Here is a 17,266-nt window from a genome sequence, read left to right as displayed (position 1 = left end):
TGAGCTTTATTCGTTAGTTTTTACAGTCAATGGATATTTTCCCATATTTTGTGTATGCAAGGAGTATTTTTTTCCTTTCTTTCTTTATTCTTAATGGTCAAGCACATTATATTCCAAATTTTTAAGATGCATTTATATTCATGTTAGAAGGCTGGTCCTGTATTTCAGAGAAAGCTAGGCTGAACATTTCAAAAATGTATAGTATACTATTTAAATAGTCTTATAGCAACTTGCAAGTCTACTTATGAAATGAAACACCCTTTGTAGGGTGGGGAAGGGGGGGAGACAGCCCTGATAGCAAATTTACAGTTAATGTTCTCTGTACTTATATACAAGATGAGGGTTAAGGCTTAGATTTACTCAGAGGTGTCAGGCAGATGAATTGTAACGAAATCCCTGATATCTGGCAAATGGCTGGGAGAAGATTCTCCAGAGTGCAAAGCATGCCAAGCTGCCTACATGAGCTCCATAGAGGACACTGGACAAAATGAGCTCTATCTAGTTTAGCATCACTCACACCAGGCTGTAAATGGGAAATACAAGGACCGAGGCGCTGCCAATGCTCTCAATCGTACTATTGGAAGATACACAGCTTACAAATAAATAAATAAATAACCACACAAGCAAACAAAACAGATGACAAAGTTTTCAAAGATGGTCGGGCAGCATAAGGATTTTTGACTGCATTCAGAGTTGGACAAAATGTATACAATTTAGGACATCCAGTTCTGAATATTATTTTTTCTGCAGCTCTTCATAATGGAAAATTGTATTTGGCGTCAAAACTGTGATCTCAAGTCTTACATAGTCCATATAAGTTTTTAAATGTTTATAGTTAATCCCTTCTCTATGAAATGGATAGGTGGGCACCAAGGAAGAGCGGGCACCTCTGTTAAATTGGCTATTTTTTCCAAAATGTAAAAAAAAAGTAAATATTTAGAAAACAAATTTCAGTAAAGCAAAGTATACATGATAAGAACATGCTTAAACATTCGACAATATTTCTAAAATTGCTAGAAATGGCTAAAAAACCTGTATATCCAGTCATTTTGGGCCATAAACAAGAAGTTGAAGGATACAATTACATTTAATAATGATGTACTGTGCATGTATACTTTATATTACTTAAGACCATTTTTCAAATATTTTATTTTTTGACATTTTGGACAAAATAGCCAAGTTTACATTGCGGTTCCCAGATGTCCCTAGTGCCCACCTATCCTGTATCCGAATAAAACACACCAGTAGCATTTTGCTATCCCTTTCCAGCAGAAGTTTCAACTCCCTTTATATTGGCAGCATTTCGAGCTCCAGAGGCTACTTTAATTCAAAACCTGGAGTATGCTTACAAGTCAGTCCAGCACCAGCACGGGATTATATTTAAACCATTATTACAAGACATACTGTATAACAATCATGTTCATTTCCTATGACAAAAAAACGTAAGCTTTTGTATAAGATTTCAATCAAAATAAAAGGTTGTGAATAGATCACCTAGGCAAACTTGTTTTGCTGTTAAGATGTTAATACTAAAACAAACCGACAGACCCATGGATAAATTAGATATGAACATGAAAGATGAACGAAAGAGTACAATGCTTCATATGATCAATTACTATGAATTGAATTAAGTTACAATGGCCTATGTTATAATAACCAATTAAATCATGGACAATACCAAGAATTTCCACAAATACGTAAATATTCCAACATTATTTCAAAATCCTACGGTCTGCAAAGTGTCATGTCTGTTTAAGTTCCCATCTTGGTACTGTAATAAATGACCCCCAGCATAACCAAAGGCTATTTCAATTTTCAAAAACAGTAGCATGTACAGTACACATTTGTCAACAGCATGAAAGCTGCTTAATAAAAACATTCACATCCAAGTGTTGTTCAAAAACAATGAAAACCTGTGGCGATGGCGAGAATAGTGAGCAGGAGTCCCGTCTCAAAGGGAAAATGCCAGTACTTCTAGAACTGTATAGTATTGTTGATCAGGGCCTATATGCACCAAGTATCTGAAGAGTGCTGCTCTGACACGGTTTGCCTCTTCCGTCATAGCGTGGTTTCTATTTTGTCATGTAAACTGACCACTGATCCTAGATCAGTACCGTTTCTTTGAAGTACAGTATGATGACATGGGCCCTGGTCATTCTTCTCACCATGGGTCACGGTAACGCCGTTAAAAGGCTGATGACTTGGCTAGATACCTGAGCAATTATATTGAGAAGGTGGCACACGGCTGAGTTGTATGCCAAAGTGAAGCTATGTTCATAACTACAGAAAGAGAGACATAATACAACAGTAGGAGTGTACTATAACAGTGGTTCTGAACCTTTTCAGGCCATAACACCCCCCCCCCCCCCAAATAATCATATTTGAACCCCAAACCTCACAAGCAGAGTTGAGGCATTAATTTTGTTTGACTCTGTTCCAGATAAACATTGTGAAAATAGCAGACCTACAAGCTCACAAAGCCTCAAAATGTTTGCCTCGTGTGTGTGACAATTTGGCCAAAGTTTTTATAGTAGTTTGTTGATTACTTTTGATGCAGTCAAAGTCTTTTTTATTTATTTTTATTAAAAATTGTCACTTGAGTCATCTGGGGACCCCCCAAAATCATGTGGGGGTCCCCGACCCACAGGTTGAGAACCACTGTACTAGAACACCAGCCATGGATGGGAAATTAATATGGCGTAAGGTCAAGGACAATAGGGCTGAACAATTTAAAAAAAAACTGTCCCAATTAATTATGATTTTTCAGACCAATATTGCGATTCGATTTGCTATTTTAGTCTTTCAGGTCAAGCTGTTCTATTTACAGTATTACTTTACAGTACAGTATAACTACTACATTAGATACTGTCAACAAATTTGATATTTTAAGGACCATACTGGTTTTATTGCCCACTGAATGTCTCTACAAGGCATGAATATTTTACATTACTATTGACAGTTTCCCCAAACATGTATATATATATTTATATATATTATAATTCCAGATTTAAGCCAGTTTGAGTTGTAGCTTAAACTTTCAGGTGATAAGCCGACATAAACATAAGCTTCTATAGATAATATCCACGTCACCATGAAGTCATGTGCATTGGAATTTAATTAATAAAACAAGCTTCTCAGCAAGACTAAGTATCATTCAACTGCATTAAAATGCAACATTAATGCAACTGATAAAAATAAAAGCAATGTTAAGTTCACTGTGCTAGATTACTTCTCTCAAGCAGCTCTCTGCAAGTTGATTGGCATTACCATACTGAAATGAAAGGACACCAATGGCTTTGTGGAAGGCCACGAAAATGGAAAATTGTCAGTAGAAATATAAAGTATACAACATATGACTTCTAGACAGTGAGCTAAACATGCAAAAACACATGGTCCTTTTGTTAGGGTGAGAAGAATATTGTACGTGATTCAAGGACCACATATTTACCTAAAAACCCTAGAATACCTGGTTCAAAAGTACATTTCCCCTCTCTTGTATGCAATTCATTGCAGCCTCTGATTTGGAAATTGCAATAGATCATATCATACATTGCAATTTTGATAATTGTTCTACTAACTGTTCAGCCCTAAAGGACATGAGTGAGAAAAATGGTAAAAGGACATTCCCATTGTCTTTTGCCAATTAAGCCCCCCCCCCCCCCCCTCCTATAGCTTCTACAGTAGCTTTCCAGTCACCGCAAAATACACCAAAATACTACTGCATCTCACAAATGCCATGTATGATTTAAAAAAAATCCTTCTTTATCTCTTTCACATTGTTTTGGGGGGCTAGAGAGAGACAGTATACAAGCAAAGCCAGTCTCTGAATGTGAGCAACAGACCAACTGCTGGTTTAAAACAGCCATGCACCGCATTGTGCTCCACAGTGAACATTCTGCCTCAAATTGCACATCTAAATGTCTGAAAAAACAATAACAATACAGAAAAGGCCACTGCATACATGGAAATACAGCAACACAAGAAGACATCCAGTGGGACACAGTACCGTTGACAATGAGGGAGACCTCCAATCTCCTGCATCAACCAAACAATATTTTAACCATTCAGTAACACAATGATATGACATTTATATCCACAGTGATCATGATAAGAGTATGTCGATTAACACTGATAGTTATAATCACGATAGCAGTAGTAATAGATTAAGTCTGAGTGATGTAGGTGGTGGTGGTAGTCGTTGTGGTGGGTGGCAAGGGATCGTCGAGCAGGCTCCTGTAATCCGTATGGGAGGGTGTTCAGGAGTTCATTGGGGTCCTGCTCAACGGATTCCATAAAAAGTCATGAAGAACAGCGAGCACACGGCAGCAGCTCAGCACATGGAAGCCAGGTGGCGCTGTACCTCCTTCTCCGGACAATAGTGTGTAGTGTAATTAGTTTTTTTTCGCCCCTCTCTTGCTCATTTGCCTTGCGTTATATCACAAACATGTTTCTTTACTTCTTTTTTTATCTTTTTATATTTTTGATTTCACCATTGTTCGCCACTCTCACATTGCATACTTCTGTGTCCATTCTCTTGCAAGTCTGTTGTACCTGGGAAAGAAATTGAACAACAAATTGAAAGTTCATACAGTTACATTCTAATGAGAGTAAGAACATTGGATTTTAAGTTGTTAATAAGCCAGAGTCAGACAAGATTGATAGAGGCATATATGTTTTACACTCACTTTTCCCTGTCAGCTTTGTATGTGTGAGCAATCTCTGGTACCAGTGGGTCGTCCGGATTTGGATCACAAAGAAGAGAGCAGATAGACAATAGAACTATAGAAGAAAGAAGAGGATTAGAAATCAAAACACAAGATAGCATAATAATAAATGTATATGATTCATAATGATGGAAAGGTATCTATGCAGCAAAAAACATAACAAACAGAAAAATCCACTTTTTCTGTTAAAAGGATCCCTGGCTAATTAGCCAAATATGCCTTAATACATTATAATTGTCCTCTATAACACCTTAAATATTGTTTTCGTTTTAGAAATAGTTCCATCTTTCACTCATAGGGGCAATGCCCGTCCTAAGATTATGATGTCATTTGTCCATGTGTGGTCTAGCCCTATGGAATTTATGGAATGCATGTGAAAATAAAAACCAACATAATACTTCCTAAGGTTAATATGAGCATCAAATCAATTTTTTTGCACATGCGTTCCATAGGGCTAGACTACACATGGACAAATGACATCATCAACTTGCGACGGGCATTGCCCCTCTTGAGTACAAGATTAACCGTTTCTAGAAAAAAAAAAATATTTAAGGTGTTTTACATTTTTTATTTTAGTTATAGAGGGCAATTATAATGTATTAAGGCATATTTGGCTTATTAGGCAGGGATCCTTTTAAAACCACCCACAACGTTTTGAAAAATACAAAACACTAATGGTCTCAACTGGACAGAGCCGAATGCATCTGTGTTCATTGACTCGGATTAAGATTCTAGATTCAGATAGTTCTGCTCGGCTTTTAGCCTCTTTGCTCATGTTTTTGTGTGTGTGTTTGTTTTCTCTCCAGTGTAAAACATTATGCAAAGGCAGAGTTTATGCAGCAGCAGGTATTGCAGTCTGTGTAATACCTTTGGAGACTTTGAAGACACTTTAACCTCATATTGTAGTACCCTAAAGCGGTAAGATTTAATATATTTCAAATGTGTGAAAGGATGGAGTTTAATAAACACCCATTCAGTGGGTAGAAAAAGATCAGGATCGGTGGTGTAGTGCTATTCAAATGCTATACTTGTTGCAAATAAGGTAAATGGGCACTTAATCAGATTAGCTTGTCAGTCATGACAGCTTCCAGCATCACATAACGTTACGCACAGTATGATGATTGAACGACATGCTTTGGTGTAATAAACACCAATAATGTGATGTAGTTCATGCCAACGTTCACCCACACAGTTTCACAGAGAGGATAACATACACTGTTGCAGTGCCAGCTTCCCTGGATGTGTTCATCTCATGCACGCGCCATTCATCCACGGACAGTTCACACATGCTATTTCGTCTATGGATGTTAACAGTTTGTCCCACACATGCACCGTTTTACCATGGACATTTTAAGTTTGTCCCACGCATGTGCCGTTTGTCCATGGACTTAACAGTTGGTCCCGTGCATGCACCATTCGTCCATGGATATTTTCAGGCATGTGCTTTTTCTTAATTTGGTGTTGTATGCCCAGTGCCCACGGCTTGCCTGGCGGCCGCCGTGGGAGAAATATTTTAATATTATATTAAATCAAAGCTTCACAGAGAATTTATAACCACGCTTTTAAGTGTAACAAAAAAGGGCATTCGAACACTCAGTCAGAACTTCTATGGACTATGGGACATTTATTTTGACCACCCTCTGCTTTAAAAAAAAACGGGGTACTCGTTAAAATTACTGGGTATAAGCTGGTTATCTTTGGAAAGTTTCAGGTACTGAAAGCAAACTTAAAAAAAAATGTCTATGTAAAAATTCCTACTGTATGCCCAGTGAATAGTATATTCTCATGTACCATTTGGTTTACTAAATACAACCTTACTGCACTTTTGGGGAAAATAATTATACTCATATCTGCCAATAAATAAATGTTTTGTTACACAATCCAATACAAACACTTCCTTTTCTGTATTATGGGACAATCTTGAACACAGGTTAATAGACAGGCATGATGACATTAATAAATCCCATTGCTGGATCAAAATACCAAATATTTACAGTAAACGTCCTGCCATGACCTACCTTTTGATACCGTTAGCGCAGGTGACCACTGTGATCGCAATATATCCAGACAAATACTTCCATTGCTGTTGATGTTCGGATGGTAGATTTTTGTCGTGAATGCAACCTGTGATGGAACAGTAACAGCATTGTGTTTAATAATACGATCTCTTTTAGATTAGCTACATTCTTTATTATCATCATTTTATTTTTAAGATTAGGAGTAAGAGAGTACAATAGCACAATAGATGAAGAAGGGAAAGTATTTCTAAATTATGACACTGCAATTATGTTGTACATGCATCGATAGACTGAGTCACTGGGGCACCCAAGCAGACTGAATTTTAATTCTCAAGCACTTAAGTCCTATTTTATATTTCTGTCTGTGTATGATGGTGTTCTGTAACAAAAATAGCTGATCTACAAGCTCAGAATGTGTTGCATCGCAAAGTGTTCTGAGCTTACAGATCTGATATTCTTTTACCATTTTGGAAAATGTTCACCTACTGCATAATGACAGCAGTCCATTTTACTTACTTTTGGTGGTTTGAAGGGGTAATCTGTGGGGAAGTGAATGGTGAGGAAAAACACTCCACCTTGATAAGGGCTGTCATTCTGTTAAAATAATGTAAAAACATGGTAGTTAGTGAGATAAATCATAATATATATAATATCTGCTACTTAGTATAAGTGAACAGTTAGATTCACTTACTGGGCCCATTATCGTCGCTTGCCAATGAAACACTGAAAAAAGGTAAATACAGGTTGTAATAACAGGGCAGCCATCTAGTCAAGGCATGTATTCACGCTACATTGCAATAACACAACTGCACACAACTAGTGCGGGTGCCTTCTGTCAAAACAAATCCCTGATTCAGAATAAATTCTGAGAATAAGTGTGCCTCTCAAGAAACCCAAGCACTGTATACATGTTGATGAAGTACTGAAATTATGTTTATGCGTTTGCTAAAAGGGATAGTTCACCCCCAAAATGACTTTTTTCCTATCGATTAGTCACCCCATGGAGACTTGAATTCATGGATATGTTTTAGTTTTTATCGCATTCCTAAGCCAATAATTTGATGACCGGCAGCGGTTCCGGTAGGAGACACAAAGAGTCTCCTTTGTGACTCACCGGAATTGCTGCCTACCGGTCCACTGGTCATCAAATTATTGGCTTAGGAATGCAAAAAAAAAAAAAAAATATCCATGAACTCAAGTCTCCATGGGGTGATTAATCGATAGAAAAAAGTATTTTTTGGGGGTGAACTATCCCTTAAGATGAAGAATCGATTGTGCTGTTACTTACAGTCATCTCCAACTGGTCCCGCAGAACACTGTGCAGGTGGGTCCCTCTGCAGGTCTGTCAGTTCCTATCCATAATAAAATTAAGACAGTAAAACAGTCTCCACCATTAATTAACCCATCACTAATTCCATTACATCCCTATGGGGCAGGCATTGAATTCTGGCTATTTTAAACTGTGTAATAAGTAAAGAAAACATCTGCAGTTCTGCACTCTAATTAGTGCCTAAGTATGAGATGAAGGTAAAAAACCTGTGCTGAAGCCAGCCAAGCTGATAATCACAAAATCAACAGTACTAAAGTCCTTCACACAAACAAACTGAATGCAAAAACATGGGAAATGTTTTCTCTTAAAATAAAATAAAAAACTAAAGTCGGCAAGATATATCAGTAAACAGAGTTTAACTGAATGTTTCTTTCAGTTGCAAAATGCAACTTTGACATTCACCAGTCTCATTCTTTACAAAGATGCCATTGCCTCAATGGTAAGTAGACCAAGGACATTTCCAAGATATAACACTGCTCAATACCCCTCCATCAAAAGATTCTAGGCCATTCCTTTTGTGCTGGGCTGGTTAATTTCTACCACAACTTCACAGCAATACTTATGTTATATTAAAAACTCCAGCTCTAATAAAACATCCGTTGTCATGTTGATGACGTCATATTTATAAACATCAGTCTTGCCAAAATACAGACGCAGGGACGGTGAATCTGAGATTATGAATTCACAAAAAACAAATAATATGCACAAACAGGGATTTTACTTCCTTGGCCTACTGGCAGCGTGCACAAGACATTTGGCACTGATCTGTCTGGTGCATTCTGGTGGTTTGGGAAAATTAGCCACGGATAGGTAGACACACACATACGTAGTAGCTCACAACTCTTTAGTCTAATTATTATTATTAACTCCACCAACTAAGTACTACAGTCCCTGTCTGTATGTCTGTCCACTTGCCTGTCTGTTAGGAACAGATTTGCTCAAAACTTGGTAGAAAGGTTGGTCCTGGGCCAATCAAGAACTGGTTGTGGTTACCCTTTTTTACACAGATTGGTCAAATAAAGGGGGGTGTTGCAGTGTAGGTTAGCAAACTGCCAGCTTGCTTGGAGGAGATCTGTGTTCACTGAGCACAGTATGTAGTTATTGATATAACCAGTTTGAATGGTTAAAACGCCACAATAATTTCCCTGAGAATGGCGAATTATAATCATTTAAAATGGATGTTACACACAGCCATACTGTGTGTAACTAGTCTATTGACAAACATGGCCATTTCAAGTTCCAGTGGCAGCCATGTTCAGTTCACATAAATTCTCTGTGACTGTTGCCAAGTAGCCTGGTGGTTTTGAGAGAGCTGATTCAGCAAATATATAAAAGGCATAATAAAGGCCACGATAATCTAAACTAGTATGACAAACAGCACATTGGCTTGTCATACCACCAGTAAACGTTAAACAATTTGACCTATACCTGCTTTACTAAAACCATGCATGCCAAAGATACCGACACAAAACTAAGAGCTAATACAAACAAAACTTAGCATTTCTTAAAGTGAATTATTACAAAGTCTTCACATGAAGAAGCCAGTCCATTCTGTTATATAAATACACACACTGGCCTGCTCCAGTGCCCCATTTGCCATCCCATATATGGCCACATTGACGTTGGGGGTTCAATTTTGGCAACATGCAAACAGCTGTCAAGCAACAAGCACAACCATCTTCCATGGTTCAAAAACCTAACCAGGACCAGTCATAGTTGAACAAGAGAACTATTTTACAGTACATTATAGTTGTCAAATCAATCAGATCCCCTTAGACATCAACTAGTCCACCATTAAAGTAATGTGTACAACTAAGACAATTTTGACTGTAGCGTGGTGATAAAAGTAAATATGTGACTTACTTCTCACAGTGGCAAGCAAGCAATGCGTCAAATGGCCACCATTGTTTAGCTCATCTTTTGTCTAATAATAATACTTTCTTCGCACCAACGTGTCAACAACAGAAGTTATGTTGTTTTCAACTGAAAACCCCCTAAAAAATGACGTATTTTCGGCAACAAATAAATCAAACAATACGTATATTCTCAACAGAATAGGCGCGTCAACACCCCTATTATAAGTAGAAAATACGTCTTTTTTTATTGTATTTATCGTACGAATAAGACATTATTGTTTTCCATCGACACAGTGGCACGAGCGTGTCGATGGAAAACAATAATGTCTTATAAGTATAATAAATGAGAAAACTGTCAAGTATATTTGTGGCACAAAAACACAAAGCAAAACAGCAACCCAAGTCTCTCCAGCTATACGGTCATTTATCAAGTATTTTCCATCGAGCGCCTCGCGTTCTACGTCAGAAGAGTGTTCTATCCAGTACACAAACATACAGAAAAACATACAAACAAAAATAATCGAGCACTCTCTAGTCACTCACCTTTTGGATTCTTTTCAACGCCATTGCTCCCTCAATGGCTACAGCTATGCTAGCTAGCTTGACAGCTAACAGTTAGCACTTGACACCATACGATTTAGGGGTTCAGCTAGCTGGCTTTCAAATCACTACCTGGCAACGGAATTAGCCCTGGAAGACACTGTTCTTTTCTCAGTTTAAAAGCACAATATCTATACGTTCTTTTTACTTCAGCTTTTAACAACCACAGCAAATCTATAGATGTTTGTTTCACTGGCTCAGTTTCTCTCCTCTCATCATCCTACTCTTCTTCTCCTCCTTCTTCGTGCTGCCTTGCAGGCTGGGCAATATCGCGTCGTTACGTGTTACGAGAGTTGATACGAATGCCCTCCATGATTGTAGTTCAACTTCAAACCCTAATTTTGTCCCATACTTTTTAACCACATACATGGCGAGATTGGCGACCCTGTTCTTGGGCTATTTTCGGCGAAGAGATTTGGTGTGTAGTGCACAGTGTGTAGTTCTCAAACCTTTTCGTGCCAAGGAGGACCCCCAAATTGATATATATTTAGCTCTGGTCCAGAGCGTTAGCGAGTTCTCTAAAGATTTGTGTTAAAATGTTTTTTTTCCCAACACTTTAAAGATTTTTTCAAATTTAAAAAAAAATAGCAGATGTACAAGCTTGCAGCTTGCACACCCCAAAGTGGCGCGATGTGAGCTTGCAAATCTGCTATTTTTGAATAGCCAACAACGCAGACATGGATAAAGTGGTTAAAATTATTGTGATGCTGTATTAACACATTTAGCTGGGGACCCCCTGGAACCCCCTCAAGGACCCCTGGGCCCTGAACCCACTTTGAGAACCTACTGGACTAGAGGGATAAATAATAGGGGGGGGGGTGAATATTCAGTCAAGAAGATCCTATGAAGAGTCTACGAATAAAATTGCAAGTAAGTAGCAACTTTTAAACATTTTTAAACTGTTAACTGTTCATTATAGTAGGCAGAGCTATTTTGCTCAATTAGACTGGCTACAATCAGGGACGGAAGTGAAGGGACCCCTGGCCCTGGGCCAATTATCTTTGAGGGCCCCCCATGCTAGGCCCGTACCCAGAATGGACAGTCGGGTGGGCAACGCAAACACAGCATTTGTGGGTCAAGAAAGCACCTGTGGAAACCTGTTAACAGGATTTATGGTCAGATTATCGACTCGCGCTATAGAAAGGCTGGGGCCGGGGCCGGGGCCCGTGCAGTTAGAGCCATATATAGGATGGTCCTTGTAGGCTACTGCACAGGCTGAGGGACCTACATATTTGAGCGCTAACCTACTGTATAAGTATGAAGCCTTGAATGAATGGAGATCTTTTTAGTTTTTTTTTGAATTCCTGAGCCAATACTTTAATTCATCTGTAAGTAGGAGACTAATTATTGGCTTAGGAATGTGACAAAAAACAAATCTATAGAAAATAAGTAGTTTCTGGGTTGAACTACTCCTTTAAGCCTCTTGGCCCAACCCTGGTAGTCAAGGGCCACTGGGCATTGGCCCCATTGGCCCGGGCTATAATTCGTCCATGGCTACGATGCCATAGAAGAATCTATGGTTTTGGAGTCTGGATAGTATTCAGTGAATATGCCCATCACCAGGTTCTTTATTACTTGACATTTTCCCAAACAAGTGGACTGACATTGTCCCCAAATATTTCTCATATAAGCACAAAGTTATTAAGTTGGATGTTACACATGTTGGATGGCTTGACTGAAATGTGGAACCGATCATTGACTGAAGTGTAATTGCTTTGTTGATATACATATATTATGTGTTGACTATTTCACTGTTTAAAAATACTCCCCTACAAGCGCAATATCCCCTAACCTTTCTCCTATGCTGCTGAGGACTCCTTGTTGTGCAATATTTCTGTCTCAAGAACTGACTGGGATTTTATATATTAGTGGTGATTTTAGTATTGTAGTATTTTAGCTTTTCTTTTAACTTGGAGTAGTTTTAGATTATATTAAGCCAGTGGAACGACATTTAGTTCAATTGCATTCATGCATCTATCTTTTTTGCAATATAGCCTAATTTTGAAGTTATGTAGGCCTATGTCACATCATCAATAATTCAAATCATCACTGGCTTTTATGTAACATAGTCACATTTTCAATGGGTATTGTTCCAACCAGCATACAGTACAGTAAGTGAATATTATGATCAGTCGACTACAGCAGTGATTCAAAACCTTTTTAATTTCAAGATGCCATTAGGCCTCAGACCCCCATTTAAAAAAAAAGCTAAATTCCTGGAACCCAATCTACACTGTAAAATCCTTAATGTTAATTTAACTCAGACCCCTGAGGGTATACATTTGGTTATCATTCAATTATCTATGGACCCCCTGGTACCCCCTCAAGCACCTCTGGGGTCCCTGCCTGGACCCCTTGGTGAGAACCGCTGGACTACACTACAGTGTTTGTTTACTGACACTAATGTTTACCAATTGCCATTACAATGGATGCATTCAGTGCAGTTCAACAATGCGTGAGGGTGTATGACCACAAGATGTCACTGTATGAAAAGACGAGGAAGTGGAATTTGCCACGTCCAAAAACTTCATGACCAGAGAAGTAGGTTTTGTTCAGCCTACAGCTCTCATAGTAATGAAAGACTGCTGGGAAATTACATTTAGTCCTTTACAAACTAACAACATATTAGATAAGCTGGAGTAGCCAGCCTAACATGAGGAACCATTTAAAAAATGCGTTTTAAATGTTATATATATAACATATAGTGACATGAAAATAACACACATAATATATATATATATATATATATATATATATATATATATATATATATATATATATATATATATATATATATATTCTTTATATATATATTTTTTTCTTTTTTTACTGGCAAGTACAAATTTGCATACACTTACTCAGCAAATTGCCAAGAAATCAAGCACACGTATTCTATATCCCTCTTTCAAAGAACTGTAATGAAAGACTATAGAATTGTTCATTCAATACCCAATCATTGTAAAGGCATATTCATCTGAGTCAGCTGCATGCTCCAATTTCTGCACAGCCTTGTCTCGCAAAAGCCTCATGAGCTTCCCTTTATATGTCTTAAACAAGGGTGAAAAAAGAGCTCTCATTATTTTAGTGAGTATCTATGAATGGGTAGCAGTGTTCATTCTTCTTAAATGGCTGATTCAATGTCAGGTTGAGGATCCTATCGTCAATGTGACACTGAGAGGGAGCATTTTCCTTTGGAAGGGCTGGAGATTCCTTCAGATAATATCTTATTGTTTGCTCATCTCTGTGCTCTCAATGACCTGACTGTCCTCAGGGGCTGCCTGTAATCAGATTCAGCCAGCAGTAGAAGGTAGCAGTTTGAGTCTTGCGGAGCGGGGGCCTTGTGTTCCTAGTTTGTCTACTTGGAAAGGCCATTTATCAGCATGAGGTTTTTCAGGCTCAGTCAAGCCCACACGTTGTTGGCCCCGAGCCTTGGCTCGCAACGCTTCCCACAGTCATTTTACTGTAGTTTTTCCTCTGAAATTTCAAAGTGCACTGTTTTGTTAACTGCTACTGTATGCACTTCAAACTCTGGGGGGGTTTGTGACTCCAGGCCACAAGAGAGCCCTTCATAGTTAGCAGCGACTGCTACTATACAGGAGTGTTAACCACTTTCACCCTGGCGTCTCTATTTTGGGCATGTCGTAATAGGTGAAGTGAAGAAAAAAAAACGAAATCGTAAAAAATAGTTCAAATAGCAGATCTACAAGCTCACGACATGTCGCATCTTGATGTGCCGTAAGCTTGTAGATCAGCTTTTTCGCAATGTTTTTAAATAGGGCTTAAGGGTGACATAAGTATTAAAAGGATAGTTCACCCCCAAAATGACTTTTTTTCTATCAATTACACACCCCATGGAGACTTGAATTCATGGAATCTTTTTAGTTTCTGTCACATTCCTAAGCCAATAATTTGATGACTGGTGGCAGCTCCGGTAGGAGACTCAAAGTGTCATCTTTGAGTCTCCTACCGCAGACATTAGCATCTTTCCGCTGGTCATCAAATTATTGGCTTAGGAATGCGACAACAAAAAAAAATCTCTGTGAATTCAAGGCTTTGTGGGGTTGATAGAAAATAAGTATTTTTTTGGGTGAACTATCCCTTTAAGAGCCATACAGACAAAGGAGGAAACCTCCAAGGCCATGACCACGCGTACGCTGTAAAAATCCAATGTTAATTTAACTCTGAAAGTGGAAATATTTTACACTCGCCGAGTTTAATTAACACTTGAGGGTTTTTACTCTGCACTTTCTTTGTGTCTTGGGTATCTTCTCGCTGATGGGCTGTATAGGGGAAATCCCCACCTATCCCCTGTAGTTGAGGTTTTAGTTACAGGACTGGCGCCCCAAGAAAGATCCTAACTTGATGTATGAGCCAAGGTGTGGATGCATCAGCAATGGGATGATATGGGTGGGTGGTGGGGGTGGGGGCTTAGAGTTGACCTATCCGGTGCTGCACAAGAGCGTAGTCTAGTTTTGTAATTTGAGACCTACGCACTAAGCACAGTGTTATTACTGATCCGTCTTCTCGATCACATGGATCATCTCTGGTGGACGCATGCATTGTGCAAACTCAATTCATTGTGCGTCATACCAAAAAGCTCTAGCTTAGTTTTTTTTTTGTTGCATTATCTTCTCTGTGATACGTTTCCCATGGTTGCCATGACAAAGCACATATGCTCGCAAATAATTTACACAATTATCTTAAATGGGCCCTGCTGATGTCTGAATTATCCAATAAAAGCACAACAAATTAACGCTGAGCACAGAATGGCCCTCTGAGAGTCCCTGGAGGTGCACTACCTTCGGCCAGTCCGTCAGCTTTCTAAAGAGCCCTCACATGAAACAAAGATCCATTGTTCTCCACATACTAAGAGATATTTGTACACTCCTCTGTATCAATGTTCTTGATTTGATTATACACTCAGGCAATATGCGCATGCAGTTCTCATGTTTGCAGTGAAGTCAGCAGCCTTACACAATCCCATAATTCTCCAGTTACGGAATTGCAACAAAAAAAAAGAAGGCATTATGTATAGACCAGACTAGACTAGAGCAATCACTTTTTCATGGCTCATTTCCTCGGGTTGATTTGATTTTGTTTGTCATCGTTTAGGTGGCAGCTGACAGCCGTTTTGACCCTGAAGATATTTTAAATCTTTTACTCGAATATTCCTATTCCGGTTGCTGCCTTGGTCAGTCACTAAAGCAGGGGTCTTCAACAGGGGGTCCGGGACCCCTAGGGGGTCCTCAGAGTTACTACAGGGGGTCCGCCAAATCTTTGTGTGATATGATTTTTTTTTCTCACCATAACCGTTTGAACCCTAACATCCCTTTTCTGAGGAGCACTTGAGCCAAAAATAGCCGATCTACAAGCTCACAATGCCTCGCAGCGCGAGGCGTTGTGAGCTTGTAGATCGGCTATTTTTGGCAAAGAGTTCTTTGGTGAGGAGGGAAAAAAGAACAGTAAACGTAAACCAAAAAAGTTGACTCTAAAACACAATTTTATACAATGTAGAGTAGGGGGTCCCTGCTTCATCTCTCTCTCAGCTAGGGGGTCCTTGGCCTGAAAACGTTGAAGACCCCTGCACTAAAGGATGCGGGATGAGCGCGTTTACAGTAGCCTCCCCTTTTTCTTCCATATCTGTGTGGAAATGAATACCATATGTTACATGACTGCTTCAGCCTGCTTTCCTTTCCAGGGTCAGTGGCATGTTCAGATTTGCAGAGCTTGTTGCAAAAACCTATGACACAACAGTGTAAACATTTATAGCCTCAAGGATATATTCATTAAGTGGCATTATTTGCTTTAACTGTGCGCTTGGCTGTAGTGAACGCTGTGGGATGTAACTGATGACATTAGTTAACCGGTGAAGAGGGCTCTTGTATAGAATTAGGTTTTCTAGTGCAACGCTGAAGTATTTTTCATATAATTAAAAATCTCCAGACCAATAGGCGTATAGCCTTAGCTTGAGATAACATGTGGTTAATTCGTTCGGCTCAATGATGTCTTTTAAATGAGTTTAACTCAAGGGCTCAGTTCAGTTTATTTGCTAAAGACTTCTGAATAAGAATGATGCCAACAATGCTGCATTGTAATAGTAAATAACACACATTTTCCCCCTTCCTTGTGTTTATTTGTTGAACCCTATATGGTGTTGTAGGACAACACAGTTCTGTTGCTGTGACCTTGTGTTTGGTTGGTTAGCATTTCTTTGTTTATCATATTGGAACGCTGTGTTACTAAAGAGTCAAGAATGAATTGAATGAGAACACAGCGAGCCAAGTCACCATTGTCTATCACCTCTCTCTGAGCCACCCTTATCACACTGTGTGGTGGAAAGAGAAACGCAACACATAAAGTCATAAAGAACCAGTAATCCTTGGGGGATAAGTACTTAAACAACGATCCCCCAGAGCCCCCTTTGTCCGTATGATTCACCTCAGGTCTGGCAATTTTGATTGACAGCTATAGCAACTGTTTTACTGTGCTGCTCTTGAAATGAGTGGTCCCCAGAGCTTGAGGTAATAACAAGTCTGGAATATTGTCTAGAATAGCGCTTATTACCGTCTCTGTGTAACCATTATTAAATGTGTTCCAGCTGTTTGAATTTCTATGACAAATTCAGGTTTTCACAGTTTTGTCGAGCTTCCTTGGGAGACAAAGGAGGGATTTCCTCTGAAGCGGACAGGCGGTGGTAATGCCAACGAACAGGCTTAGTGCTGTTATCAGATAGAAGGT

At 39.0% G+C, this 17,266-nt stretch overlaps 1 protein-coding gene across 1 annotated transcript; it reads right to left on the bottom strand.

The window, feature by feature from the left end:
• Positions 1–1,301: 1,301 nt before the first annotated feature.
• Positions 1,302–10,769, bottom strand: ube2d4 (ubiquitin conjugating enzyme E2 D4). The gene is made up of 7 exons (XM_084055969.1): positions 10,472–10,769; positions 8,031–8,094; positions 7,434–7,465; positions 7,259–7,336; positions 6,743–6,848; positions 4,686–4,779; positions 1,302–4,551 (listed from the first exon to the last, which is right to left on the bottom strand). Exons 1-7 carry the CDS (start codon positions 10,493–10,495, stop codon positions 4,506–4,508), a joined length of 444 nt encoding a protein of 147 aa, XP_083912095.1. The 5' UTR covers positions 10,496–10,769; the 3' UTR covers positions 1,302–4,505.
• Between the last annotated feature and the right edge of the window lie 6,497 nt (positions 10,770–17,266).

This window comes from Gymnoscopelus microlampas (assembly GCF_963454915.1).
Source record: "Gymnoscopelus microlampas genome assembly, chromosome: 4".
In the NCBI taxonomy this organism is placed as follows: Eukaryota; Metazoa; Chordata; class Actinopteri; order Myctophiformes; family Myctophidae; genus Gymnoscopelus; species Gymnoscopelus microlampas.
The sequence above is the reverse complement of the archived record's forward strand: the minus strand, read 5'-3'. Positions and strand labels throughout refer to the sequence as shown.

Coding starts and splice junctions, on each gene's coding strand:
- ube2d4 (XM_084055969.1), bottom strand. CDS start 10,495: ATGGCGTTGAAAAGAATCCAAAAG. Junction 7,466..8,030: donor GGGACCAGTTGGAGATGACT/GTAAGTAACAGC, acceptor ACCTTTTTTCAG/TGTTTCATTGGCAAGCGACG. Junction 6,849..7,258: donor ACCCCTTCAAACCACCAAAA/GTAAGTAAAATG, acceptor GTTCCATCACAG/GTTGCATTCACGACAAAAAT.